The sequence below is a fragment of the Cantharellus anzutake genome (assembly GCF_015039405.1).
Source record: "Cantharellus anzutake strain C23 chromosome Unknown EI90scaffold_8, whole genome shotgun sequence".
NCBI classification, from domain to species: Eukaryota; Fungi; Basidiomycota; class Agaricomycetes; order Cantharellales; family Hydnaceae; genus Cantharellus; species Cantharellus anzutake.
Window position 1 is genome coordinate 1,076,136 of NW_024066958.1, and position 15,269 is coordinate 1,091,404.

The 15,269-nt window shown below is 48.9% G+C and overlaps 7 protein-coding genes across 7 annotated transcripts; 4 read left to right on the forward strand and 3 right to left on the reverse strand.

The window, feature by feature from the left end:
* Positions 1-322: 322 nt before the first annotated feature.
* EI90DRAFT_3279597 (uncharacterized protein) lies at positions 323-3,857 on the reverse strand (the record flags this gene model as incomplete). Its single annotated transcript, XM_039066692.1, has 19 exons — positions 3,807-3,857; positions 3,723-3,753; positions 3,536-3,660; positions 3,282-3,473; positions 3,108-3,227; positions 2,931-3,047; positions 2,750-2,873; positions 2,599-2,695; positions 2,425-2,534; positions 2,279-2,376; positions 2,129-2,223; positions 1,954-2,072; positions 1,825-1,894; positions 1,592-1,763; positions 1,357-1,542; positions 1,101-1,300; positions 982-1,018; positions 769-912; positions 323-697 (listed from the first exon to the last, which is right to left on the reverse strand). The coding sequence occupies exons 1-19, from the start codon at positions 3,831-3,833 to the stop codon at positions 323-325; spliced, it is 2,439 nt and encodes an 812-aa protein (XP_038920352.1). The 5' UTR covers positions 3,834-3,857.
* Positions 3,858-3,915: 58 nt separating this feature from the next.
* EI90DRAFT_3041631 (uncharacterized protein) lies at positions 3,916-4,399 on the forward strand. Its single transcript, XM_039059118.1, has 2 exons — positions 3,916-4,006; positions 4,059-4,399. The coding sequence occupies exons 1-2, from the start codon at positions 3,992-3,994 to the stop codon at positions 4,287-4,289; spliced, it is 246 nt and encodes an 81-aa protein (XP_038920353.1). The 5' UTR covers positions 3,916-3,991; the 3' UTR covers positions 4,290-4,399.
* A 171-nt stretch (positions 4,400-4,570) lies between these two features.
* Positions 4,571-5,670, forward strand: EI90DRAFT_2540672 (uncharacterized protein). The gene is made up of 2 exons (XM_039053206.1): positions 4,571-5,131; positions 5,186-5,670. Exons 1-2 carry the CDS (start codon positions 4,851-4,853, stop codon positions 5,454-5,456), a joined length of 552 nt encoding a protein of 183 aa, XP_038920354.1. The 5' UTR covers positions 4,571-4,850; the 3' UTR covers positions 5,457-5,670.
* Positions 5,671-7,272: 1,602 nt separating this feature from the next.
* Positions 7,273-9,178, reverse strand: EI90DRAFT_2540969 (DNA-binding protein). Its single transcript, XM_039053208.1, has 8 exons — positions 8,486-9,178; positions 8,400-8,426; positions 8,169-8,323; positions 7,996-8,111; positions 7,833-7,936; positions 7,699-7,766; positions 7,536-7,640; positions 7,273-7,485 (listed from the first exon to the last, which is right to left on the reverse strand). Exons 1-8 carry the CDS (start codon positions 8,712-8,714, stop codon positions 7,345-7,347), a joined length of 945 nt encoding a protein of 314 aa, XP_038920355.1. The 5' UTR covers positions 8,715-9,178; the 3' UTR covers positions 7,273-7,344.
* Positions 8,596-9,348, forward strand: EI90DRAFT_3041635 (uncharacterized protein). The gene is made up of 3 exons (XM_039059119.1): positions 8,596-9,054; positions 9,107-9,165; positions 9,227-9,348. Exons 1-3 carry the CDS (start codon positions 8,836-8,838, stop codon positions 9,318-9,320), a joined length of 372 nt encoding a protein of 123 aa, XP_038920356.1. The 5' UTR covers positions 8,596-8,835; the 3' UTR covers positions 9,321-9,348.
* A 358-nt stretch (positions 9,349-9,706) lies between these two features.
* EI90DRAFT_3118551 (uncharacterized protein) lies at positions 9,707-13,385 on the reverse strand (the record flags this gene model as incomplete). The annotated part of the gene is made up of 5 exons (XM_039063113.1): positions 9,707-9,883; positions 9,935-10,834; positions 10,887-12,250; positions 12,333-12,494; positions 12,545-13,385. 5 exons carry the CDS (start codon positions 13,383-13,385, stop codon positions 9,707-9,709), a joined length of 3,444 nt encoding a protein of 1,147 aa, XP_038920357.1.
* An 876-nt stretch (positions 13,386-14,261) lies between these two features.
* On the forward strand, positions 14,262-15,055 carry EI90DRAFT_3118552 (uncharacterized protein; the record flags this gene model as incomplete). Its single annotated transcript, XM_039063114.1, has 6 exons — positions 14,262-14,347; positions 14,407-14,434; positions 14,489-14,626; positions 14,680-14,850; positions 14,901-14,927; positions 14,978-15,055. 6 exons carry the CDS (start codon positions 14,262-14,264, stop codon positions 15,053-15,055), a joined length of 528 nt encoding a protein of 175 aa, XP_038920358.1.
* Between the last annotated feature and the right edge of the window lie 214 nt (positions 15,056-15,269).

Here is a 15,269-nt window from a genome sequence, read left to right on the forward strand (position 1 = left end):
TATGGAATAGCATCCACAGGCGTTCGGTAAAATACGAGACTCGAAAAATCCAGTAAATGCTCAACTATATATTGGTTATTCTGGTCGATTACTTCTCACAGCGAGTGACCTGCCTCATGATGATTCTTGGCTACATGGGAATGCGCTTAGGGCATTGGCCGTAGTCAATTAAAGTTGAAAGTAGCCAAGGGGTGAGCAGATAGATACTTGTCATGCACGTAGCTCAAGTTACGGATCAGCGACAACACCGCGAGCGTGCCGGCTCCTTAAACACCAATAATCGGTGGGAAAAAAGAAGAGCTTGTACATACACATATATGTACTATAAATCCAAATCCATCCCCACGAGCATCTCGTCGCTGACGCCAAAATCCCCAAATTCATCATCCGACTCATCCACCACCTCCATACCAGCCGGAGCCCCGTTCTTTTGTAACTCCAGTGCAGCAGCAGCCTCCCTCTCGGCCTCGGCCTCAGCTGCTGCCTGCTCTCTCGCCTTCGCCTGCGCCTTTTCGACATCTTCCAATGACCACAACGACAGGTTGGTCGCTCCCTCGTTCTGCGCTTGTGAGATTGTACGTAAGAAGTGCTTTGAAAGAACGAGACCCATGTCCGTTGAGAGATTCGAAGCCTGCTCAGTAATATACTGGTTGATCCACCGTGGAAGCTTAGAACGCTTGTCCATTCGAGCAAATCGCTGGGGGGGGAAGTGAATCATGCCACAAAAATTAACTTGGGTTTGGGGGGTTTATCTTTGGCATCACTTACTTTGTCGGCAAATATCATCATTCCCCAGTCCGTTTTACCTCTCAGCACGCGTCCGACACACTGCGCTGCAGTTCGCATCGCGTCGAACCCTAAGAACTCTGACTCCCGTATCCGGTATGTATCCCGAAGATATTCGAGTCGTGCCTAGTGAATGAGCATTGTCAGGGATGAAGGGTCTCTTTCCCCGATCTGATACATTCAATAGTGACTCACCCGAAGTATTCGACTTTCAGTATACTGGTACGGGATCCTTGAATGCAAAACGCGCCCGTGCATTTTTCGTTAGCACAATACTGCCCTCAGTGTTTGGGTTACAATGGAAACTACCTCACCCAAACATGATGACAGCCCGTCCGTAATTATGATCAAAATCGATACCTTCCGAAACTTTTCCCCGTGCGACAGAAAGTAGAACAGCGCCTCGCCCATTATCGCAGGCTCGTCGATAATTTTCCAGTGCGATACTAGTCTCGTTTGCGTCCGGTGTTTCAACAAAAATTAATTTGTGTTTCCACACTTCAGTGAGGATATCCTATGGGTGCACTTGAACAAGATAACTCGTGAGATTGTAAAACACTCTTGACTTACCATCTCGTTCCATGCTGCAACGATGGATTCCATATAAAGATAACTCGGAAAGAAGCAAACTATCCCATCAGGCACAATCTTGCTGTATTCGACGAGAATATTGCCAAAGTTTCGAACGACCGCTGGATCGTTTCGAACTTCGAATCGGCTGCTGATTGCAACTTGATCGCTTCCACGAGTGATCACCTGTCAACTTGATTTAGTACGTGCGGACGAGGAAGAAAAACATACACACAAGTGGTACGAACGAGTTCCGATCTAGCGACATGGAATAGCTTTCCTGGACCACCGGCGTAAACCGCAGCATCTTTGGATACATGTCCAATGGCGAGATGGTCCCAGAGGTGATAACCACGCTGCTGAACCTCTCGAACACCGGTTGAATGGCTAGCGCTGGGTCAAGGCACCTACGAGGTTGGAGATATAGTTTGATTACGAGATTTGCTTGCTAAGTAGGAGATACATTACGTGAGATGGAATACCGGGTTTGGTATTGTTGCATTATCTGTTTCGAAGGGTTCCAGAATGAGGATAAAGCCTATCAAATACTATCGTGAGCATGCTTCAAGACTCGGCCGCGGAATCTCATTGGGTTACCTTTTTCGTACGTCGCAACTAACGTCGCAAAGTTTGCGATCTTCTGCAATGCTGAATATTCATCGAGGTGCGTCAGCTCCAGTGTGCGCACGAGTGATTGTAATCGCTCGGCACAAAACCTGTTGTGCTTTTGGTCATAATTGCAACAACGGTGGACAAAAAAAAACAAGTCTACCGTAAGGGCCTTCTCTCGATAAAGGTGATATCTTTGAGGTGCTGGAGGAATGAAAGCGGTGTCTCTGCAACAACGTGCAGCACTCGCATCCGCGTCTTGGGCAGAAAAACTTGACGATATGAAACAGCCAACTTAGGGTACATGTCATACCTTCAAGTATTCTACGAGACGCTTGAGGAATGCCACAAAGTGTTCAGCTTTCCTAATATTCCCTGGAATGGCCTCCTTCAACAGATCCTCGGGCAATACTACATATCGTGAGCTGCACTAGTCGTATCGGTAGAAAATCTGCGTACCTGGATTTCCCGTAATATCATCCTCTGGGGACAACCCCTCACTGTCCTGTAATCCCTCAACAAGTTTTGCATATTCTTCCTGCAATTTGGACGCATCGGTTTGCTTAATCCTGAGGCGAAGAAACTAGTTCGAAATTACATGAACATGAGCAAAAACAAAAAATTGAACCCAACTCTTCTATTTTGTCGCCAAGTTTGCCAACGCTTCGAGCGGCTGAGTCCAGCATTGGCCTGGTTAGGTCAATACTCAACGATTCAATACATACGTTATCTGCAAGAATTCGGTGATGTGAGTGGCTCGGAAGACGTAAATGGACTGTGTTACCAATGTTGTGAGCCTCATCGAAAACGACGATCGCATCCTTCGATAGTTCTTTGGATACTTGTTCCGCCACTTTGGGGTCAAGGAGGTAATGAAACGAGTAGATAATGACGTCTACAAAGGGCATCTATGTATGGAAAAGTTCAATAATCGCCTACCATCCGAAGAACCCTGAACTACTTTCCATCCTTCGAATAGTAAAATATGGACAAGTCCCATTTTTGACACCATGTTGTTGTACGTCTGCAAGAGTCCATATTCCAGGAGGGATGAGATTCCCAGGCTCAAGGTTGTTGAGACCCTTTTACAGGTATTTGTCAGTGTAGACGGGCCCCTGGAATCAACTTCACGTATGACCAACCTCGTGAAATGAGCATAGAGGAACGGATCCAGGATTGGCTCTGCCTTTCTCACACGCTGTAGCGGACGTAAGATCTCTACAACGTGCGTCAACAACCGTCCCCTTTTTTTCCCTCGCGACCTAACCGAGACGTGCATTCAACTCAGCGCTCCTGGCTAGAGAACAGGGGCTTACTTCCGGGTTCAAACAAAGGTTTTTTCTCGAGGTGAGTCCTAAGCCCATGAAGGCCAGTTCCTTAGCTTTCTCTTCTAACGTCTCTGCATGTTCAGCCCTGTATGCCATCAGCCGTTTCAACTCCGAGAGAGCCTTCTCAATCTCTGGAACAGTACGGGAACAATATATGAGTTTTCTTTTGGTTGGGTAAAACTACAGAACCGTTCACAGTAAGATACGTATCCCGCGACAACAAACAAGAACCAGCCACAAACCCTGATGTACGACACAATCAAGGAGAGTACAGAGACGGTCTTCCCAGTTCCGGAAGGCATCTCCAGCACTCCGTGACCTTGAGCATCCAGGGTGCGCTTGAGATCACACATATAAGCATATTGCTCTGACATACATGATACGACGATGAGCCGAAGCGCCAGTCAAGTTTATGAATTCGCACGATACCAGGATAAAGATACTCGTAGGGGAAAACGACCTGTTGTTACGGTTGATACAATCAATTATCTTCTAGGAGCGTGTTCAGCGTACTGGCAAGTCGTCGATGAAGAACTTCATGACGGTGCTGCAAGAAGTCACACGAAATATATTCGGTCCCGAGACAATCGCCCGTTTCCGGGCACGAAATCGTCCCATATCAATCAAATCCTTTCCCCCACGCACGCCTGCAAATCTGTCTGACCTCGCGTACGCCATACCTGCTGAAGGTTCTTCGTATGCTGATCATCTGCGTATGTCAGTCTGCAGCTCTTACTTATGTTCTTACAAGTTGTTATTTTCTAGCTAATCGTCTTCTACTTGTTTCGGCACGCTGTCTTATTTTTCTCTCTCTCGCATTACGCTAGACGCTTCGGCCTCCGTGCCTCCCTTTTCTTGCGTCAGCTGCACGCACTGGCCCCTGTGCCTTTTCCTCGCTTCGCGTCCACAGTTCGCATCGGTCTTTCGTGCCTTGAACGCCCGTTCTCAGACAAGCGCTCACAGTGCTGCGCACTGATATTGATATTTTTGAACTAATGGATCTAAGTCCCCCTGTTACATTCAGCGCAGTCCTTGCCTGAACCTGCTCAACAAAATAGTGGTCATATTTGGATGATCCGCAGAGCTACCACCACTGTGCTTACTCCGGAAATTCTCGATCGATTGTTGCATTGCCGTAAGATCCTATGGCAAGCCTTCAGCCTCATCTCCGGGCTCCACCTCCACACTTCAATCTCCGCCGAGGCATTGGGCAGTGCTAGACACCGGCTCCGTAAAATTGCTTCAAATCGTTCACATCAATGCATTTAAGATGGCAATCCACGATATCCCTTCGAAGATGATTCTACCTCATTCAACTTCTTCGCAGCCGTCTTGGAGTTCCAGTGGCCTTCGATTTTTTACGAGGCAACAGCATAGAAAGAAATGGCCATTTCCCTTCTTCTCCCAAGTTCGGGGCTTGAGCTCTCGCTAAGTGCTTTCACAGTTTACTTGTATGGTTGATTTCCTTGGCTTGAGTGGCTCCTTCCTTGAAACTTTCGAAATCCTGACCACCTCCCCGTTGACTGACTACTTATTATTCTTTGACGGGCACCTTAAATGCGCTCATGTCACTTGCGAGAGCGTGTCTGTATCGCTTCCCGTTCCGTCGCTTCCCTAAAGGCTCTCCTGTGGTTTTGTGAAAACCTCAAGGCTGTCATGGGAACTTGTTACAATACTGGGCAGTCTTCCGATGTGGACAAAATGAAGAAATGGGTGGTATACTCATTGGTCAGGATACCGATGGTTATTGTGGACTTTGATGCGGGGGGTCGCCGCATTGCCATTTGGGCGATTCCAAGATTACGGTGCCTCTACTACAACGCCGGACTTGACAAGGGGTAAGTATTTTTTTACAGCGCCCTTTACTTTATGAGTACATAAAATACAGGTAGCTCGTTTATTGTTGGAGGGTTCATACTCCCAACCGGATCCCCAAGACCAAAACCATTATTAAGCAGAAAACAAGATAGAATAAACAGCCCGGCTAATATCAATATCAACAACGATAAGGGCTGTCATCCGTCCTTGGATGATCAGTCGAGTTCCATCCTTGCTGGTGTGAGGAAAACACTCGATGTCATTGCGTCCTCTAACCACCCGATCACCATAAGTGCCAGACTCTGGCGGGGAGACGGTGGGAAGGGCGGTACCGAGGAGGGATGACAAATCCTGAATCTCCATTGACATAGACATACCACGAGCTATGCATACAGTTTTCATCCACTTCGCGTCCGCCGAAAGAGGTTTTGACTCTCCTTGCTATGGAGGAATAGACATTCGCAGGAACCCGCTCGCCGATACTGGGGGAAAGACCCTGGAAAGGATCGTTCAGCCAGGGTTCATCCGAGTTGTGGCCTGAATCTGGCTCAGAACCTTGCGCGTTTTTCCTGTCCAGCACCAAAGACGCTACGGGTTCGAGTACAGACTCGGGGATACGGCCGGAATGAGGGGGGTAGAAAATCGTCGCTTCCGTCTGTCGCGTTGTTCGATCAAAGGATTTGGGGGCAAATAACAAACCGAGAATGAAACTGTGGTTTTATTTCTGATACGTGTTTCCACATCACCCATTCCCCAGTAGAACATCTCTGAATATGCGCTTGGTTGGCAAGTTCGATATCTTTGATCTACTTTTCCGGGGTACTGGCTGTCAAGGGACCTTGAAATTGGACGAGTTACTAAGGGAGTACGTAACGTACGAGTGGAATTCCTCAAATAAAGAAATCATTTCGGGAGAGATCTGGCCTGTAAACGTTGAAGTGGCCGCAAGATGATGGTGCATGCATTCTGGACCTCACTATCTATGCCCTTAATACTTTCATTTGTCAACAGTCTGCACGATGAAAGTACATGGGCGACATCCGCAAACTAAAACGCTACGCTAGCCTCGTAAATTTAAGATGTGGAATGATGGAGAGATATGAGACAGGGGAAAACTGGAGAGCAGAGGATGCATATTGAAGGAGAAGACTTGTGTTGCTGAGGATTGCCTGCTTCCCATTTCCACTGGGCCAACTGAAGACAATGACGAAAGACGCATGCCCATGTCGATGCCTGCATGTTTCAGTTGTGAGCGGAGGCCTCGCTTCCATCATGGTGGTGGGCATTCTAATACCAGCACCCCCTAGTGAGGGACGGGATAGTGATTGCTCTGAGGCTTCGGGGGATGGACGAGCAGGTCACAGGTATAGACTTGTGAGAAGTGCCTAGGCCAACCGAAGACGATGACAATGGATGCATGTCGATGTCCATCCCTTCATGTTTTAGTGGCTTTCACTCAGATCATAGGTGATCTGTCTCTGGAAACTGTAGGAGCAATACCGACATTCTCTGGCGAGGAAGGGTGTGATACTGGTGACTCTGAATCCTCAAAGGATGAATGAACGGGTTCAGCAGGCGCAGGCTCTTGTGAGTAAGATATGCCTGGCTGACAGATAACAAAACCCTGGCCTCTCCAGAGCGACCCTGGCGTTATTGGGAGGGTGCGCAGCTGTCACCAACGAAAACCCCTTGCATTGCGGGATTTTGAGATGAATGTGCTGTCATGTCTGTCCGATCGGCCTCACCGGCAATATAGTGTCGCTGACAAGTCCATTTCTCCGTGCTAACACATAAGGTAAGTAGGACTAATGAGCTTCCATTTGGGATGGAATGAGCGTGAGTCTTGTGAACTGACGATCCTGTCAACTCCACAATATAGATATCGAACCCGTAATGATGGCGCTAGTCCGTGGCGGATCATGCGAGGAGATGAATCCCTCAAGATTCGCGGCGCCAGAACTAACCCCATTGGGACGGAAACTCCGCCGCGTGTTATTAACTTAGCGAACGGGTCGAGTTACTCCCACACATCATCAACCATTGCTGCTACTTCTACAAGGCTTGATTGGCGCAAAGACGATTCCCATTAGCGAGTGTCATAAGTCATCATATACATGCTAGTCACAAGCGTTCTATACAGGTTTAGCATGGTAAACATCCCCAAAGTAATGAACGTCCTATTTAATTTGAGGATGGGTCAGGCATGACGTCTGAGGGTAAGGTCGAGGAATGGTCAAATGTCTCGACCATCCTTCTTCTCTTTGAAGTAGAACGAGTCATCATCCGCTTCTGTGCTGTGTTCGCTCCCTTGACTACGTTGCTGCAGCAGATTGTGCCTAAGCTTTTCGCCTGATTCCTGAACTGCCAGGGAGAGCTGAGGGATAGATTAATCCTGGTAGTGAAATTGGGTCAATGGTAACGCACATTGATGACGCCAGTTTCGACAGCTCGCATGGGGATCAGTTCTGATTCGGGCGACATGCCTTTTGATACTTGTTGCTTGAGTGCTGGCATCCAAGGGACCGGCTCCTACCGGACATTGAACTCATAAGATCTCAATATCATCGCGTAAAAGAGCCTCACATACATTATCCGTGCTACTGGTTGGTATTGTTCCTGGTTTGCACTCGATCACGATAGCAAAGGTAATTTCTCCTGCATCAAGTTGAGAACATGATCCGATCTATCTGACAGAGCGACCGATATATTCGTGTGACTCACCATGGTGATCTAGAGGGCCAAGTTGGGACTCGAGCATGCCCAATTTGATGAGGAACGAGCGGAAGTAAAGGTTCAGAGAGTCCGAGTTGAGAGCGTTCACCACACTGTCCCGAGGTCCTTGAGTGTCAACAGCGTAGGAAATAAACGAATAAGAGAGACGCACGGCCTATCAACGTCCGTGTTGTCCACATAGATAACATTGTGCACCGAAAAGATGAGACGCTCGAGAGGCCTTTCCTGCTTATCCTTGATCACGATTACAATTCTGTCCACCACGCCCTTTGATTGAAATGGGTGTGGACAAAATAAAAACTAATGCCCGGACAATTGGCTTACTAGGAGTATTTCTTCACCAATGGCCTTAACTGCTCCAGCGATGTACTCGTTCAGAGCCGGATGACGTGACTGGTACACAGGTGCATCATATTTGCGTCTTCGAACAAACAGATCTGGAGGGTATACTTGGCGCACACGTAGTATCGTGTGTATAGCTACTTCAACTGTACCCGAACCATTGGCACACAACGTAAGTCCCAAGTGATGTGGTGTGGTTGGGCAGAACCACACCGAATGTAGTTATCGCCTTGGCGGTTTCTGATATTAGGATGGGTTCAGTTATGCACGGGTGTCTTCGAGCCTTTCTCCGAGCTCACCACGATAGCTCATGCCATACTTGATATTGTCACTCTCGTGCTGCATCGAAGGAGATGTTCGGGGCCGAAGGAAGACAAACAAGACTATATATATATAGAGAGCCCGGGCACGCTCCATCAACCATGAACGCTGATTGGTTGCAGCGAGCGTCAGCAATATTTCGCCAGTGTTTAACACGCTTTCGACAGGGTTGGTGTGGGCGAGATAGAGTGTGCAACTGTGACGCATTTAGTCTATTTGCTTTTGAGTGCTTGCGCCGCAGATTAGCGCATCTACGGTCATAGGGCTCTGAAAGCACCGTATCCCGTTCGATCTGCGAGGTTAAGTGGGGTGCCGCTTGGTTAGTACCATGGTAGGGGACTACATGGGAATTCCGAGTACCGTAGTTCTCTTTATCTCTTTATCTCTTTTTCTCTTTTCCTCTTTCCTCTTTTCTTCATATTATTGTCTTCACCAATACCCCTCCCACTTACAGTTCCGAGAGGGGCAGAGTGGGTTAGGGCGCGAGCATGCTACAATTCTCAACCGCGCGGAAGCCAAACATGAACAGTGTTCTACACAAGCACAAGTTTAGTGTGATGTTTGCAACGAAAAACCCCTCACGTCCTTATGGTCACTAGCCTACGAAACAGTTGAGTCTATTTCGCTCGCCGGCGAGTGCATACGGTGCCTCTTTGTGGTATGCAAAGTCATCTTCCCATGCACCTGCCCCCTATACTTGAGTGTCTCATCCTTTACAGCCCATCAGAACGACGCCTCAGGCACCAGCGTGATCCATTGCACACTGTTCACGAACCGTTAATGCACAGCCGAATCCCCTCAACTGCAGATTGAGTTATAACGGAGCGTGTGGATGGTGCAGGTAATGCTGTTTGCTATTCCAAAATTACATGGGCATTATCGCACCATACACCAGTTTCCAAACCTCCCGTCCACAGTTCGCGGTGCGATTGTGGAGCAAGGAATGTGAAAAAAAATCACAACTACTTATGGAATGAAGAAACTCAGGCGGGGTCTCGGCCAATGGCAACGCTGATGGTGAACAAGCATGCAAGGCGAGAGGGTAGCGGGATCTGCTGCTTCAGGCAGCGTCATAAATAAATCATGTTTTAATCTCATAAGCCCCACGAATTGTTTCCGAGAGCGAAACCGTCCCGGCCGAACATGTATTCTCAGATCACACAAAACCAATGATTAAACAATATATAGATAGAAGAGTGTTAAGGGGAGGGACCGCCCTTAACCGCCTTCAGGGCCTTCTTAACGATTGGTTGAGCAAGGAGCTCATCATCATTTTCGTATACAACTTTGAGAACTGTTATCCGCTCTTTCTTGAGCACACTCTGCAAAGGTTGTGCAGTATCCAGTTTGTTCCCGAAACCGTCCAGTTCGGGAATCTACGTGACAGTCAGCGCAAAATCACAGAATATAGAGTCGCAGCTACCCACCCTAGAAGTTTTCAACGCGCCTCGGTATTGACCTTCGGGCCGTCTACTTTCCATCGAGAGTGGTCGTGGGGTTTCTGCGTCATTCGCAAGCAATGTGTCCCAGCGAACGAACTTCCTCTTTTGATGATCAGGAACAGTACCCTCAGATGATTCATCCCGTTCACAGGGGGTCCCTCTCCGTCCATCCCCATCATCAGGCTCGGACATGATGGCGTCATTCCCAACCGCAAGTTTAAATTTCTTCGGTGTGTGATAATCATCATCATCACCAGGTGCTCGGGGATGTTTCGCCGGTCGAGGAGTTTCTGGCGTGATAGCCGAGTTGGACGATAAACAATCGCTTCCGTTTATAGTTCCGCCACGAATGAGTTCACGTTTTCTCGCTCGAGCATTACGTGCTTGTTCTGCTGCCTCTGTTTGCACCGTCCTAATTTTAGAGGCAGGGCTGGGTGGGCGAGGCCCTTCCTTGAATAAAACTCTAGTGTTGAGAACACTAAAGTTATAACCATCGTTTTTTCGCGTGTTCCTCGTCGTCAAATCCCTCAGTGCAGCTGGCGAGATTGTATGGATGTTTCGACGATCTCTTCCTTGAGAGCTGGGTCCAGGTTTGCACTTGCGCAAAGGCTTGACAGCCTCAGCGTCACTAGCGGACATCGCAGACTGTCCAGATAGTCTCCTTGAGAATCTTCGCGGACTGTTTGAAACTGGTGACATATTGAGTGGGTCCACGGAGCTTGACCGGTCGGTGATAGGTTCTGGGGATGGATCAACATCCATTTGTTCCATCCCTGCATAAATAGAGTGTGAGGCTTCCCCAATTGAAGGATCTTGCTGGGATTTGCTACGCAAAGGACTGCGAGGCTCATCGGATACCCATTTCTCAGAATCAGCATTATTGTCCTAAGAAAAGTCATTAAATATATTCCTCGTAATCAAGATCTGTAGCGGGAACCTTGGGATGCTCAGCGGCAGACACTGCATGTGCCGTGAAAACATTCATGGTCGGTGTTGGGGTGGAACGACTTTCGGAAGTGTTGCGGGGGAAGCCCTTAGAAGAATGCAGTTTTGAAGTGCTCCTGACCCGGGGCAACCTAGACTCGAAGGTATATCTCGGCATTGGGATGCCAGAAGGACGCGCAGTAGGACGAATTTGACGTCGGGGGCTGGCCAGCCTTGTTATCACAGGTTTTCGTGGATTTTCCGGCATGCTAATGAGCATTCTATCTTCATGATGATTCTCATTCGTGCGAGGGTCACTCGAAAGTAGCATCGTGTCCTTTGATCGAGTTAATGAGCTTTGCAACCCACTGAATCGGAGTGGTTTGGAAGGGGATATGATCGGGAGCTGGGGTTTCGCACGACGGTTCGGTGACGGGCTGCTCGGAATTGATAAACCACGATCGGGAGAAGATGGAGGAAAGCAAGCGGTTGGGTTTTTCGATGACGATTTGACGCATTGAAGAGTGGATTGTGTGGAGGATGTTGCGGTTGGCGGTGCAGTGGCCCTTGATATCTCAGGTGAAGCAAAGTAGAGTGGGTTGGGCCGCACTCCAGTTCGTACCAATCTAGAAGGGGAAATCCCCTTGAATCTACGTCCGGCCTTGGTAGATTCCAGCGTTGGGATGCTTGAAGCTTTGTCCGAGTTACGTCGTGGACTGCTCAAAACTGCCCGTACATTGGATGTAGCCGGCATACTTCGCACCGGAGAGTCTGATAATGAGGCACGGTGCGTTTTGCTTCCTTCCGCACGCCGCTTGGCATCAAACTGCATGAGGGCTAGTGTAAGGGTGTCGGGAGGGGAACCATGGACTGTTGGCTCCAGGGATGGGTCTGGAGCCTGTGACGACGCGTAACTTTGATTCGGTTTCAACTTTTTGCACACATGAGATCCGTTGTAACTGCACGACTCGGGCTCGCTTTCTAGCCTCCTTTTCGACCTCGATGGGATGGAATTTCCAGATATGTGTGGCGATGGCTGCGGAACCATAGACAGCGTAAGCGAAGACCCACGTGTCGACGTCGGCCCATGGGAAACGGGGGTAGCTGGAAGGAATGGATTGGAGATCTGGACCGGGCGAGGGTGAGAGGGGGTGGGGACGTTTGGTTTACGAGGCGATCGGACGGGCGACACTGAGACAAGAAATGGGTTGAAAAGAGGCTTGCGAGGTGGCATCGAGACATCTTCAAGGGGTATCGGAGTTGACAACCATCCTGTCGCAGGTGACGTTTGTTGGGGCTTGCAAGCCTTCTTACTGGCGGGTAGTTCCAGCGCTTCGTCCGGCTTCTCCTGCAATGGCTGTCCTTCTGGTCGCATTGCTGAACAGCTACATGGGCAGGGTCCTAGCGAAGGGGGAAACAAATGAAATGGCGGCCACTGAAGGGGTGTAGGATAACGTACTGGCATCCAGGGTCCCCTCATCTACATTGGACAAATCATTTCCATCAACCTCCTCGTTTGGGGGTAGTCCCTCACAAAGAGCACTGTTCGGAGGAACGCCCTCTAATGTGGCTTCTAAATCAATAGTATGCTTATTCTCACAATCCGGGAATGAGGATGTGACTTGCGTCAACAGTTAGCCCTGGGTCGCCACGAAATAAAGATCCCCTCACCGCATTGCTCCTGCACTAGCAATCCGTTGTTGCACATCATTGGATGCATTGCGGAGGCTGACTCGCTGACGACCCTGCCGCCCTGCCCTTGATGGTTCAGTGAACCTGATACTCCAGAAGTTGACGATAGTCCGGCACCGGTGCCACTATCCAATAGGGTGGAACTTAAGGGAATCTCGATTGTGCATTTCTCTATCAAGGGTGGGATACTACGCCTGTCGTGTTCTCCAAAGGGATCATCAGTAGAAACGATGGGACCACTCGAAACAATCCCCAAGGGTTGAGGATAAGTGGTATCAGAATTAGGGAGGACTTCTGGGGGGTGGGTATAATTGCTTCGTGCTGGAGTCGAAGGCGTGGAATGAATCGATGAGCATGCAGTGAAGTGCGGCAAGGAACTCCTGGCTGGGAGCTTGACTCTAATCCTACGACTCTTCATGGGTGAAAGCGTCACCCGCTTACGGGGCCTAAGAGATCTGACAGGTATAATGTACATCGCGCTGTCGCTGTCCTCCCCCGGTTCGGGTCCATCGAGGTCGCGTGAGGATGCGTCGGAAGCCGCGCCATCTTCATCCGTAAGAGTATCACTGGCACCAGTTGCTTCGACTGGGTTTGGAGATAGTCCTAATGCGTTTGGTGGCATTTCTTGACTGTCATGGGTATCATCGTCTCTCGATAGGGCATGATGGAGTGACCTTCGTGGAGCCTCCTCGTTTTCTGTAAAAGGGCCGATAAAAACGCCATACATTGTATCGTCCTCACAAAAAGTCTGAGGAGAAATTGGGGGTTTGAAGCCCGAGCCATTGGAGGAGCACGATTCCTCGTCCAGCCCCCCAAGCATCGAGAGGTCTTCTGTTTACAACGTGAAAGCACAAACAAAACACAACAAGTCCCGATTCGGGGACGTGCAGTTGAAGGGGTCGAAACTGACGGGTTGCCTAGGGCAATTCGAATGCTTAACGATCTTTCTCATTACCCTGAGTGCTTCACGCACATTTTTGAGTCCAAATGGTAAGAGCAAGCCGAAAGATTTCGTTCTGCATAAAGTACCTAAATAATTAATGTCCATTCAGATTCATGTGGGATCGGAAATTCGCGAACGGTCGTCAATCCGCACATGCATACGGCGCCGAAGGAACGTGTTCTTCCAGAACGAGATTCAGGACTCAGAGTCTAATTTGCATCCTTTTCCCTGGAATTTGGCCCTTGACTCAAGCGCAGCTAGTCCATCATAAATCAACGCTGGCGGGCGCCAACTGATTTAACGATTGACAAGCTGATATCTCTTCACTTTTGGGATCGTGAACTGGTGCGAGTCCGTTTGAGAAGGTAAATTACGTTTCCTTTGCACATGCTGAGATGCTAGCCGAGTGATGTCGTCACGTCGTTGTCGCCCATCATCGCTTACTCTTCTTGCACCGACGGATAGAGGGAAAACGTGATCACGGCCTTGACCAAGTGGATCAAGATATTGTTTTGTAGCCACGCGAAGGAGCCCGAACCCTTACCACAAGCGCCACCAATCTATCTTTCAGCCAGGAAGAAATCATCTCATTACAAGCCCTCGTACACTTCTGCGGCTCTACGTCGCGTAGATCGACCTCCAGTTTATTCCGTCGCGAGCACTCCATCTCGGCCTGCGGCGCATCGGACTGTCAGAAAACGAAGATACCGTCGGCAGGTTGAAACAATAATTGAAGTTGACGAAGAAGCCATTATGTCGGAAGAGCTTAACGAGGTTGCCCAGTATAGCACCCTTGATGGTGGGAGAGGAATGGCGTTAGAATACTCGGGATTCCAGTGGTGCGTTAACACGGCCATCATCTGCATCTAGGGTCACCCAATCTGATGATCCCCTCCAGGCTCCAGAATCGTCCCCCACCACGAGAGGTACCTGATGTTGCACAACAAAAAATTCCATATTAGTGACTTGGTCCTGCGCAGGTTGCTCCGCCGACGCCACCATCTCCAAAGATTCCGTTCAGTGGTGGTCCTGCCGCCATTGCGAGGAACGACGAACTCATCAAGGCGTTGACAGCAGCTCCCGATGTCCTTTATGAGAGGTTCTGTCAGTTTGGGCAGGTAAATATAGCTGTTCTAAGCACACTTCAAGAATGGATACTCAATCTTTGCAGCTTGGGGTTTTGGGTTGGTGCGCGGAGTTCAGCGAGCTCGTTGATGAAGTTAAAGCTCTTGGCCGCACTGGAGGGATGGCTTCAGCTACACGAGACTGTGCCCTGGAAACTTGCCGAGAAATTCTCAAGATGAACTTGGATGTAAAAATGCAGCTTATAATCATATATCTAGTAAGTCGACTTCTTGCTCATCCGACAATACAGCACTGAACATTTATAAGTCGGGTCAGATTTCTCGACTACGCGAGGTGAGTCCAGCCTAGGTTCGCTTCCTTCTTACTAATCTAGTTGCGTCCAGTTCCTCAATGAAACTGGAAACGAAGATTACCCTGTGCCGAAGTTCCCCCTTCCGTCACCATCGGGAGAATATCCATAATTCAGCACAGTTCGACGACCAGCCACCCTATAAGTACGCCCACAATTGCGCTATTCTGTAGCTGTCATTCATGTTTGCGTCCAGCCTTACACTATACCTGACAAACAACCATAATCCCAACCAAACCCTCTTTAGTACAACACAATGATAGGGCTGTTCTTACTAAAATTATTATACAAATGCGCCACTATGGAAAATAACCATGGCATGAGAT

Excerpts from the sequence above, each read along its gene's own strand:
- EI90DRAFT_2540672 (XM_039053206.1), top strand. The coding sequence starts at position 4,851 with ATGCGCTCATGTCACTTGCGAGAGCGTGTCTGTATCGCTTCCCGTTCC. Across the intron at positions 5,132-5,185 it reads AACGCCGGACTTGACAAGGG|CTCGTTTATTGTTGGAGGGT; the intron begins GTAAGTATTTTT and ends AAATACAGGTAG.
- EI90DRAFT_2540969 (XM_039053208.1), bottom strand. The coding sequence starts at position 8,714 with ATGCGTCACAGTTGCACACTCTATCTCGCCCACACCAACCCTGTCGAA. Across the intron at positions 8,112-8,168 it reads TTGGTGAAGAAATACTCCTA|GGCGTGGTGGACAGAATTGT; the intron begins GTAAGCCAATTG and ends TTTCAATCAAAG. Across the intron at positions 7,937-7,995 it reads AACACGGACGTTGATAGGCC|TGTGGTGAACGCTCTCAACT; the intron begins GTGCGTCTCTCT and ends ACCTCGGGACAG.
- EI90DRAFT_3041635 (XM_039059119.1), top strand. The coding sequence starts at position 8,836 with ATGGTAGGGGACTACATGGGAATTCCGAGTACCGTAGTTCTCTTTATC. Across the intron at positions 9,055-9,106 it reads AGTGTTCTACACAAGCACAA|CCTACGAAACAGTTGAGTCT; the intron begins GTTTAGTGTGAT and ends TATGGTCACTAG. Across the intron at positions 9,166-9,226 it reads GCATACGGTGCCTCTTTGTG|CCCATCAGAACGACGCCTCA; the intron begins GTATGCAAAGTC and ends CATCCTTTACAG.